The 12,813-nt window shown below is 36.8% G+C and overlaps 1 protein-coding gene across 1 annotated transcript in view; it reads left to right on the top strand.

Annotated features, from left to right (window-relative positions):
• Positions 1-12,520, top strand: part of LOC310966719 (uncharacterized protein) — a 34,025-nt gene extending 21,505 nt beyond the window's left edge. The window contains exons 11-14 of the mRNA XM_083940565.1: positions 332-571; positions 4,792-4,925; positions 5,226-5,528; positions 5,653-12,520. Of these exons, the coding sequence (XP_083796691.1) occupies positions 332-571; positions 4,792-4,925; positions 5,226-5,528; positions 5,653-9,987 (5,012 nt within the window). The 3' untranslated portion in view covers positions 9,988-12,520. The remainder of the gene's footprint in view (positions 1-331; positions 572-4,791; positions 4,926-5,225; positions 5,529-5,652) is intronic.
• The last annotated feature ends 293 nt before the right edge of the window (positions 12,521-12,813 follow it).

Below are 12,813 nucleotides of genomic sequence, written 5' to 3'. Positions count from 1 at the left end.
CTTTTCTAATGCATCGGTGATTGTTGTAAGAACTTTTTAATTAAGTTTGGCCCTGATTTTGTAACTGTTTGATTATTACTGCAAACTAACTACTTACTATTAATTGATCAAACTCAATTCAGTTCAAAGCTAGACATAATGTACACATTCAAAAATATGGACTACAGACTCTTTGATATGCCTAGCATGGCAGCATACATTAGAAATGTTAATATTACACTTGTAGTATTACAATTCTACTAGTATTATAACTTAAGTTAGGACTAATAGTAATACTGATAATGATAATACAGTGGGAGTGTGACAGACCTCTATCCTTTGTTGTCTCTAGAGACGAGTGCTGCTTTTCACTCTCATGAAACACTGTGGCCTGGCTCATATGAGCTGCAGGTGGAGGTGTTGGACGCTCAGGGTCTGTCTTGCCCGGCCAATGAGATTTTCACTGTGGACGTTTGTACCTGTGTGGACACAGGGGACTGCAGGCCAAAGGCAGCCAGGCTAGGAACTAAATCATCTGAGCTCTCTGCCCAAGCCATCGGCCTGCTGCTGATGGCAGCATGCCTACTGCTTTGTGAGTTGAGCTTTAACAAACACGCTATTTTTTGAATGTGTTAATTTCTAGAGATTGTAGCCACTGACCTACTAAAAAGTTGCTAAAGGTATACTATACGACATATCCAAAAGTGCTGTGAACGATAGACATTTTTTGTATATGGCCAGATCCCAACCTTTTAGGTCTGAGGTACCCCCACAGCCCTGTTTGGTGATTTAACATTCCAAATGTAGGTTTTAACTATTCAATACATAAAAGTGGATGTTGTTCATCTTTTTATACAACAGAACTGTAAATATTAAGGTTGGTTTGGTCAGCTATCATACTCTTACTGGCCAGCTACTAAGTTGAAGTGAAGCCAAATGTTTCAGCCATTTATCCAATACTTTAAGCTAACTATTTTAAACCTTTATCCAATACTTTAAGCTAACTATTTCAACCATTTATCCAATGCTTTAAGCTTACTATTTCAACCATTTATCCAACACTTTAAGCTAACTATTTCACCTATTTATCCAATATGTAAAGCTAACTATTTCTTCTATTTATCCAATGCGTTAAGCTAACTATTTCATCTATTTATCCAATATGTTAAGCTAACTATTTCATCTATTTATCCAATAGTTAAGCTAGCTATCTATTTGGTATATGTAACCAAATTGGTTAAGCTAACTATATCATTCATCCAATACTTCCAAAAGCTGACTTGAGCTTAAAATATTTAGCCAATACTTTTAGGTAGTCATTTAGCCATTTATCCAATACTTTAAGCTAACTATTTCAACCATTTATCCAATACTTTAAGCTTACTATTTCAACCGGTTATCCAATGCTTTAAGCTTACTATTTCAACCATTTATCCAATAATTTAAGCTAACTATTTCAACCTTTTATCCAAAACTTTAAGCTTACTATTTCAACCATTTATCAAGTACTTTAAGCTAACTATTTCAACCATTTATCCAAAACTTTAAGCTAACTATTTCAACCATTTATCCAATACTTTAAGCTAACTATTTCAACCATTTATCCAATAATTTAAGCTAACTATTTCAACCTTTTATCAAATACTTTAAGCTAACTATTTCAACCATTTATCCAATACTTAAGCCAACTATTTCAACCATTTATCCAATACTTTAGGCTAACTATTTCAGCCATTTGTCCAATACTTTAGGCTAACTATTTCAGCCATTTGTCCAATACTTTAAGCATACTATTTTAACCGTTTAACCAATACGTTAAGATAACTATTTCATTAATCCAATACTTCCAAAAGCTGACTATTTAAAATATTTAGCAAATACTTTTAGGTTGTAATTTAGACATATTAGTCATTACTTTAAGATATTAATTTCTACAATTTATTCATTATTAGAGGCTAACTTTTCCAATGATTTATCCAATGATTTAAGATAACTATTTTAACCATTTATCCAATACTTTAAGCTAACTATTTCAAACCTTTATCCAATACTTTAAGCTAACTATTTCAACCATTTATCCAAATCTTTAAGCTTACTATTTCAACTATTTATCCAATACTTTAAGCTAACTATTTCATCTATTTATCCAATACGTTAAGTTAACTATTTCAACCATTTATCCAATGCTTTAAGCTTACTATTTCAACCATTTAGCCAATATGTTAAGCTAACTATTTCAACCATTTATCCAATACTTTAATCTAACTACTTCATCTATTTATCCAATACGTTAAGTTAACTATTTCATCTATGTATCCAATATGTTAAGCTAGCTATCTATTCCGTATATTTATCCAAATTGGTTAAGCTAACTATTTAATTAATCCAATACTTCCAAAAGCTGACTATTTAAAATATTTAGCAAATACTTTTAGGTTGTAATTTAAACATATTAGTCATTTCTTTAAGATATTAATTTCTACAATTTATTCATTATTAGAGGCTAACTTTTTCAATGATTTATCCAATAATTTAAGATAACTATTTCAACCATTTATCCAATACTTTAAGCTAACTATTTCAACCATTTATGCAATATGTTAAGCTAACTATTTCATCTATTCATCCAATATGTTAAGCTAACTATTTCATCTAATCATCCAATGTGTTCAGCTAACTTTTTTATCTATTTATCCAATATGTTAAGCTAACCATTTTTTCTTTTTATCAATAAGTTAAGCTAACTTTTTCAACCATTTATGCAATATGTAAAGCTAACTATTTAGTCTATTTGACAAATATGTTAAGCTTACTATTTCATCTATTTATCCAATGTGTTAAGCTAACTATTTCATCTCTTTATCCAATGTGTTAAGCGACTATTTTATCTTTTTATCCAATATGTTAAGCTAGCTATGTATTTCGTATATGTATACGAATTGGTTAAGCTAACTATTTCATTATTCCAATACTTCCAAAAGCTGACTATTTAAAATATTTAGCCAATACTTTTAGGTAGTCAGTTAAACATTTAAGTCATTACTTGAAGCTATTAATTTCTAGAATTTATTCATTACTAGAAGTTAACTATTTCAACCATTTATCCAATACTTTAAGCTAACTATTTCAACCGTTTATCCAATACTTTAAGCTAACTATTTCAACCATTTATCCAATACTTTAAGCTAACTATTTCAACCTTTTATCCAATACTTTAGGCTATCTATTTCAACCTTTTATCCAATACTTTAAGCTTACTATTTCATCTGTTTATCCAATACTTTAAGCCAACTCTTTCAGCTATTTATTCAATACGTTAAGCTAACTATTTTATCTATTCATCCAATACGTTAAACTAACTATTTCATCTATTTATCCAATATGTTAAGCGAACTATTTCATATATTTATTCAATATGTTAAGCAAGCTATCTATTTTGTATATTTATCCAAATTGGTTAAGCTAACTATTCCATTAATCCAATACTTCCAAAAGCTGACTATTTAAAATATTTAGCCAATACTTTTAGGTTGTCATTTAAACATTTTAGTCATTACTTTAAAATATTCATTTCTACAATTTATTCATTACTAGAAGCTAACTTTTTCAATGATTTATCCAATGATTTAAGATAACTATTTCAACCATTTATCCAATACTTTAAGCTAACTATTTCAAACCTTTATCCAATACTTTATGCTAACTATTTCAAACATTTATCCAATGCTTTAAGCTTACTATTTCAAGCATTTATCCAATACTTTAAGCTAACTATTTCAACCATTTATCCAATACTTTAAGCGAACTATTTCAACCATTTATCCAATACTTTAAGCGAACTATTTCAACCATTTATCCAATACTTTAAGCAAACTATTTCAACCATTTATGCAATATGTTAAGCTAACTATTTAGTCTATTCATGTAGTTTGTTAAGCTAACTATTTCATCTATTTATCCAATATTTTAAGCTAACGATTTTGCCTATTTATCCAATGCATTAAGCTAACTATTTTTTCTATTTATCAATAAGTTAAGCTAACTATTTCATTAATCCAATACTTCCAAAAGCTGACTATTTAACACCTTTATCCAATACTTTTAGATCATTTAAACAATTTAGTCATTACTTTAAGCTAACTATTTCAACGATTTACAGTATCCCATTCTTTTAGCTAACTATTTTTTTTAGCTAGTTATTTTAAACTGTTTAGTTGCCCTTTTGGCTATGTTTTTTCTTTTAGCTATTCAATCTTTTCACGTAGCCCCTGGCTGTAGAAGTACTCCCTGGAGTACCTCTGTTTGGGAATCACGGCATTAGACAAGCGAGCACAGGTGTTAAGTGGAAGAGGCAACACAGGCTAAATACTTCCCCTGATAAATATTTGGTTTTAATTCATAGTTTTTACCAAACCAGTACATGTACTTACTGAAAATCAAACCATTGTTTATGCAATACTGCAATACTGGGTAAAATAAATGACATGGGACAAAATATCAGTGATGGTGGTGTTGTTTTAGACTGAATTATATTAAGTTGTGTCTCTAATAAGGGCAGCTTCAAAAATTACCATAGAGTTAAGTCACCACCTCTCTGACTCAACATATATTTCTCATTACAAGATTCTCAAAGGTTGGATTTATCCTTTACTGTCAGTCACTGTTGTATACAACTACAATGCTAATACTGAATATTTAATTTTGGTTTTGTGTCTCTTGAAATGAGACAATCTTTATACACAGGGTAAAAACACCTCTCAGCTCAACTTAAATTTGCATTAGATAGTTGAATGTTTTTGCTTCTCTCTGCAGTCATCCCTCTTCTCCTGCTGTTCTGTCAGTGTGGCGGAGCACACACAATCTTTCCTGACCAATTTAATGATCTGCCATTCGACGCCAAAGAACACCTCATATCCTACCACACTGAAGGCAGAGGCGAGGATAAGGTTAGCTGGCATTTTTGTTTTCTTTATATGGGAAAAGAGGGATATATCACCTGTCTGATTTTAGTTTCCCAATACACAGAATCAGAGGTAATCCCGGTATTATTGAAAATAAATATCTGTGTAGAAACCAGGCTGCAATGAAAAGGTGGTAGAAGGCAGTATGATGTGTCAGGGGGATATCATACGTTCTACACCTGTCACTGATCATTTTAATTGGGTACACATTGGGACTAACAGGAAGGTTCAACATTTAACAACCATGTGTTAATAGGTAAGATTTTCTTTCGTTCGTTTTTTTAGGAAGTGCCACTCCAAAGTGTCCCTGTCATGGTAGCAAACGAGAAGAAAGTTGGGGCTGCACCAGCATCAAAAGTCAACACCATTATTTCAAAAATCACAGGAACTCAACAGACAACTACAGTATATGATGAATATGTGCAGAAGTTTATGGAAAACAACCAAAGTTGGACGGAGGTTGACAACAATTACAGGTTTTCAAGGGAACTTTTCAACCATGGAAATGGCAGTGCTACATTCAGCAGGCAAACTCTGTTCGAGGATATGGCCCTATCTGACACTTTCCTCAATGATTACTACTCACAGGTTAGTTCCAGCTAACCATGATAGCTTTATCTGAAGCACTGTTTTCACCAGATCTTTCACATATAAACATATGTTTAGAATTGATTGACACCACTGTTTGTGCTTATTTTTCTGCCATTAACAGAAAGCTGTGTGCTCTGAGCCAGTGAAGGACGGCCTTTTGGAGTATGTTTTTGAAGGCCGGGGCTCCCCTGCTGGCTCTGTGGGCTGCTGCAGCCTCCTGGAGACTGACAATGGCCTGCAGTTCCTCAATGATCTTGGGCCAAAGTTCAAGACTCTGGCTGAGATTTGTTCCCCTCCTACACCAACACCCAAACCTTCCCTGACACAAAAAATAGCAGGTGCTGTCAAAACCACGGTAGATATTGTTGTACCGGCTGTTAAACCCAAAATCGAAACAGGGCATTACAATTTAAAGACAGAGAAAGTCATGTCATCTACTAACATCACAAAATCAACTGTCAGTCATATAAACACTGCCACATCATCCATGACACTGCCTCACTCCAAGGTTACTAACATTAGTCATTCCTCTAACATCAATCATTCTGCTACTCTGCCCTGTCAAACTCAGACAGTTATGCTACAGCAGCAACCAGTTTTCTACACCACCAGCCCTGTAGTTCAGCCCATACACTATGTAGTTCAGCCACATCTTCAGAACGCAGTTCTGCTGGCAGATGGTGCCCATAGAGCTAAATTGCCAGGCTTGTATGTAGTCGGAGGGCCCCAGAGTCCTTCTTCTGGACTCATCATCAGTGGACCCCAAGGTCCTCCTTCTGGGCTAGTTATCCAGGGCATAGAGAACCCAAAAAGCCCTGCCAGCCCTGGCAGTCCAGTAAGCCCAACCCTGTTGCTACCTGGTAGCCCTGGTGTGTCTCCGGACTCGGTCCCTGGGGAGGACTGGCAAATAATTGGGCCAAATCCTGATGGTATTTATATGTTAGTTAAGAATAAAAGTAGTCCAGGTGAGGCAGAGAAGGTGGACCCAGGTTCATCTCAGGGCACTTTGCCCAGAGGTGCTATCCTGGTAAAGGAGGCTGCTCCCCCTCAGGGGGCATTAGGCCCGGCAGCCCAGGGGAGTGTGTTTGGCATTCTGCCAAGACACACTCTTGCTAAAAAGGTAGGTGTTGTTGCAGTAAATAATAATTTGGGGCAAACATGGGTTGGGCAGCCAGGTCAGAACGGGTTAGGGCCGATCAATGTTTTGGGAGTTGGTGTTGGGCCACCAAGCATGGCAATGGGGCATGTGATAACAGTGAAGCCAGAAGTCAAACAGACTGGAGTTTGGCCAGCAGGGATTAGGCAGATCAGTGCAAACCAGTTCCAAGGAATTCCACCATTGGAGCGAACAGTAGATGCCAGTGTTATTCTAAAAGCACCTAAAATAGATTCACGAAAGGAAGAGAAGACCAGTAGTGTTTTAAAAAACACCATTATTGCTGACACCACTAAAACTCATCAGCCGTCAAAGGAAGAGGTTATGATGGAAAATCTGTTTAAGAATGACAGTGATCCAGCTCAGAACATGCATGATGATACAATTGAAGAAAAGCAAGATGTGATCACCTACACATCAGAGTACGACACATCATTCGATGATGAAGAGCCTAGTATGGTTCAAAATGCATTTGAAGACAATAAGGGTATCCAAGAGTTTGCAACACAAACAGAAGAATCTCCCGTTGTAAATCTTGAGGAAGATAATGTGAAATCATTAGCAGGGCCAGATGTACTGCAGACATCGTTTGAGCAGTGTGACACAGTGGTAGAGAAAGTAGGAGATACAATAAGTGAAATTTTGCCAGATCAGTTGTGTCGAATTACTGAATCTCCAACAAACACATTGTCAGATGTGATAAGTCAAACAACAGAATTCAATGATCCAAATGCGGAGGAAGAAGAATCAGAACAGCGGGAAGATCATGTTCCCTCTGAAGGTTATTCCAAGGAAGATATATCTATGATCACACCGATGTCCTCCACAGAAGCTTTCCAATCTGGATCAGAGGATACTAATTTAGTTAATACAGACAAAGAGAGTGAAGAGACAATAACGTTTCCTCAAGGAGAGGGAATCACTTCTACTTTGGACCGCATCAATTTTGTAGAAGATCACATACATTTTAGCACAGAAGAAAATGTGGACAGACTGGAAACAGCATCTTTGAAAGAAGAAAAAGGAAAATCTGTTCAACTCAGCACAGTTGAAGGTCCAGAGGACATAAGTGCTGAAGTTGGGTCAGAATCTCAATGGAGTGAAGTCACAGCGGATCAAAGTAATAGGGACCTGGAGGAAGATATCAGTCCAACAGAGAACGTTGTTTCAGACTTAGAAACAAATCAGGTCATTGACACTACTGATAGTATCCAGGCAGAAGAGAATATGGAGGAAAAGACTACTGTCATCTGTGATTCACATGAAGAGGTGAAGGCTGAGAAGAAGCTGTTAGATTCTGAAGTGCGACTCAATAATATGGGTGACAAATTGTCAGCAGCTCCTCCAAATGATATTTCAACAGACGCTGTCAATGAAGACAGGTCCATCCCTGATCAAGAAGCAATACCAGAACTACAGGTTGATCATAGTGAAGGGGACAAGATTGACGGAGATCATGCAAATACAGATATTGCTGAGGCAAGAACCTCTTTGCAAACTGTGAGCACTATTTTAGCTAGCCAAGAAGAAGGATATATGGGTGATTCAAATTTGATAACAGCTTCAGAAGAAATTACCACTCAAATACAAGTGGAGGGCTCTAATGTGCCAACCGTTTCAACATTAGAGAAACATCTGCATACAGTGGAAGACAGTAGCTCTGATCACAAAGAAGAAGATTATGATAATCAACAAGATATAACATCGGAATTAGTAGTAAACAAGGATCAAGTCAATGCAGATGAAGACAGAATATGTGATGGAGAGAAAGAGGATAGTATTGTGGAGGAAGAGTTACAGCAACATTTCAGCACCTCTGATGCCGAAGATGAAGACATTGAAAGACAATCTGCTTTGAGTTCTCAAATGGAGGAGGATTTCATCTCAGATGACAACATTACTGATGAAGATATAGATGAAATGGTTGTGGAGGAAGTATTGTTGGCAACACAGCAAAATATAAGCTTTTCAGATGACCAAGACGAAGAAAATGCAAAAGAAGACGCATCACACACAAGTTCTCAAGTGGAGGATACCTTAATCTCAGATGATGACACAAATGTTCCAGAGAAAGAGGAAGAGGATGATCTTAGCATCTTAAATGACCAAGATGAAGAGGTTGAAAGAGTAGATGCAGGAAGTATTATTTACCAAGTGGAAGATCAATTCATTTCAGAACACAACACAAGAGATGGAATGAAAGAGGAGGATATTTTGTCTCTAGTGGAGGATAAGCTCATCTCAGATGATAGCGTAAGTGATGGAGAGAAAGAGTTGCCATCCATACAGCAAAAAATGAACATTTCAATAGACCAAGATGAAGAGAGTGAAATGATTGATGCAACAGGCACAAGTTCTCACACAGAGGAAGATGGCATTAAGTCTTACCAGCTGTCAGAAGAGGACTCTCAGTTTTTAGAGACAGAACATTTATCGAAGAACAAACTTTATTTAGCAAGTCAACAGGTAGAGAGGAATCCTGTAGCAGCAACGTCAAAGGTGATTCAAGATCAAGAAATGCCGTGTGAAATTACTAAACATCAAGTAAGGCATGGAATAGACTCTTCAAAGGTAGGAGACATAGCTCTGGATATTCCTGTGAGACAAGATACTGTTGGTCAGGCATTAGTAAGGGGTGCTAACATGGAAGGTTTAAATGATATGGTTACATCTTTAGAGGAACTGAGATCATCAAGGGTGGCCACAGGACAGGTTTATATGTCCAGTGAAGATACAGGGGCCAGTGGTGAAATATTATCATCTGGACAAGTAGCTGAGGGTGAAACAACTCAGTCTGATAACCAAAACATGGACGTAAGGGAAACTGAACAGAGTGAAGGTGGAGAACTCACTTTGGATAAAGACAATGCAGAGGTCACTTTGCACCTAGAGGTTAGAGAGGGGTTCAATGGAAGTGCAACTAAGGCCTCTGGTCAGGTATCACCGACCTCTTATTCAGAGATTAAAGTAGTGGACAAGACCATTTCTTCAGTGCTGGAAACCGACCCGGGCTCAGCAGAGACAGGAACAGCAAGTGAGGTAGCTGAGGAGGCTGGTTACTTTGCTCATAATGAGAGTGTGCACATGACGGGAGAAGCAACAGGGCTAGGCTCACACACTATGGGGGAAGCTGGTGGAATAGAGGTTGGGTCTGAGGCGAGTGGTGGTGAAGTGAGTCCTGCACTGAGTCACACAGTCATTAACCAGACTCAACGGAACAAATCTAGAAAGAGTAAAAAGAACTCTAAAAAGAATCCTCAAAGTCCAAAGACCCCCTCCGGAAAGTGTAAACAACAGTGACTTCTTCTAGTTTGAAGCTGCATTAATAATAATAACCCTTGGTGTTATGTGGAAGTTGTATGCCCTAGTTGAATTGGCAACTTTCTGCACAAATGTCATCATGAAGCAGTTTCCTCATTACTTGTGTTTTATGAAATTCATTCTTCAAAAAAGGAGAACTGTTTTACCCAGCAAATATTATCCACTGAGGCTTCTGTTTAGACCTTCATCTAGCTAAGGGGTCACAAAAAATGAAGTGCTTGGTGTATTGGTACAGCTCATCCGATGAAAGTGATTGACCATTCATGCTTTCACATCAGATGTTGCTTTGTGTTGCACTGTTGAGGCTGTGTGGGGCAGTCCAGGTGAAGAGCAAAACACACCAGCAGTATTTGACACAATCAAACTTTGGCCATAATTGATTGATCTGCACCAACCAGCCATTATTTAAATCAATACACTAGTATACTGTTGTAATAACCAATGTTGATGTGTGTCAAAGCTGTAGAAAAGCCCCAGTTTTGTCACATTATACTCCTTGGAATGGCACATCCAAGCTAATGTGCCATGAATCTGCGGCCAGCGTGTTGCACTTGAGTTTTGTAGGGTGGGGATCAGGGGTGGTTCTAGGATCAGACCTTCAGGGGGGCTCTAATGAGAATTATGACATTTGCTTAAGTGAAAGGGGTAGAATACTTGAATATATTTACCAAGACCTTGAGGAACACCATAGAAAAATGAATGTTGGGATTTGGTATCAAATACGTTTGATATTTGGAGATTTCTATGAGAATTTATTTTTTCGGCGATTGGATGGTGAGCACTTTTGTTCTGGAAACTGCTCAGAAGCCCCCTTATTGTTAACATACCAACAAATCCATCCATCCTCTCAATAGTCTAGGTCTTTAGTTTATGGTTGTAAAGTTGCATGAAGCTGTGATTTTCCTAGATCCTATCCTATCTTAAATGCTCTCCCTACAATGATTCCCAACACTCTCAGCTTTCCAGTCAGACCAAATTTTTGCAACTTTAAGAGTGTTTAGGGACCCTAGCTTGTGCAAATATCTAAATACATCACTTTAGAATGAACCAAAATAGCATCTTTGTTTTGCCCCAAACTGCATGGGATTATGGGTAGGTGGGTATGTATGTAAAGGGTAGACTCTTAGAACTTATTTTCATTCAAATATCTTGAGGACAGAGGTTATGCCTTTGCCAGTTTTTCCTTGGAAAACACGTAGCCTAACTGGAATGTTATTTAGGTTGGTAACAATACACACACTGAGCTAGCTTAAAAACTGAGGGCATTAGTTTCCTAAAGAAAAAAAAGTGGGTGGGGGCTGCTGATTCATCGGAACATTAAGAGGTATAGAATACAGAACAATAAAAATAGCACAGCTAAAATCAGAAATCGTTGATACTATTTGACTGTACTCATATCATTAATATCACACAGCCCAGGAGGTCTGTTAGTACTTTATTCCATAGGATACCAAATAGAAAAGTGTGGCAGAAGACTGATACCTAACACGACCGACAGCAGAACTTCATTTGGTTGGTTAAGTTTATTTCACACACACACACACACACACACACACACACACACACACACACACACACACACACACACACACACACACACACACACACACACACACACACACACACACACACACACGAGAGTGTTTGTTAGTGAGTGTGAGTTTCATTTTTTTTCACATCAAAGTGAGCCTTTGTAACTTTTGCTGAACAGAGTGGCACTTTGGCAACAAGTGACAATTACCAGAAAAGCGTAAATGCTGAAACACAATGCACTGTAGTACTGTAGCATGAGTAGACAAGAGGCCTAAAGTCTTAAACTGACTCAGCGATTTCAGTTACACAGCAATATCAATATCAATTTAGGGTTAGCTTACATTAACTGTGTATCCAATTGAGCAATGGTGGATTTTCTAATTGCTAATGACTTTTGATTTGCAATTGAACAAATGTGTTTTTTCTGCTTCTAAAATGTATATGGTCTCACTTTAAACTACAAGTGTTAAATTCTCATATATCATTGAATGCTTGTTTTGTGTGTTTGTAAGTTTATCAGAATTAAAATAGAATGATTGTTTTACCGCCTTGATTGCAAACATCACTGATGAAAACAGCTTTAACATAAAACATTTATACATTTATTAGAAATGTTTTCTGTAATAAATTGCCTGTGTTTACAGTTTTGGTGGTGGGTCAACCCCTGTTTACCATTACCTGCATATTGAGCCTTGAACGTCTTGCATAATGTACACTTCAATATTTTTCATTCCATCTTTACCATATAACCAATGTTTGCGTTCAAGGCATCTCTTCTTAGTTGCTTTAAGCTGAAATGTAAATGTAAACAGCTACTAGACAGAACAGGTTTAACAGGTTGAAACAAACTGGAGAAATTATGCTGGATTTATGAGCACATTTGTCTGCACCTGCTTGTGGGAGTAAATGTGTTAAGGAAACAGTTTGATGATTTACAATTACTCATAAAAAACGCTTTTATTAAAATACAGTTTGGGAATGCTGAATACTGTCATCATTTAATTTAAGTCAGTCAATCTGACATACAGTATATCATAATGTGTTGTTTATTACATCATACAAAACACAGTTGCATTACACTATTTGACAAGCTTGATATTTCTGTTATTTACAGATTTCTGCTTTGATGGCCTTTTAATTTGAATAAAACTAAAAATGACAACCCAGTCTATAACAGGGCACATAGAGACAAACAGAGACAGACAACCACTCACACTCACACCTACGGGCAATTTAGATTCATCATTTAACCTAACAACTGCATGTCCTTGG

Source organism: Echiichthys vipera (genome assembly GCF_963691815.1).
Source record: "Echiichthys vipera genome assembly, chromosome: 3".
Classification (NCBI taxonomy): domain Eukaryota; kingdom Metazoa; phylum Chordata; class Actinopteri; order Perciformes; family Trachinidae; genus Echiichthys; species Echiichthys vipera.
The sequence above is the reverse complement of the archived record's forward strand: the minus strand, read 5'-3'. Positions and strand labels throughout refer to the sequence as shown.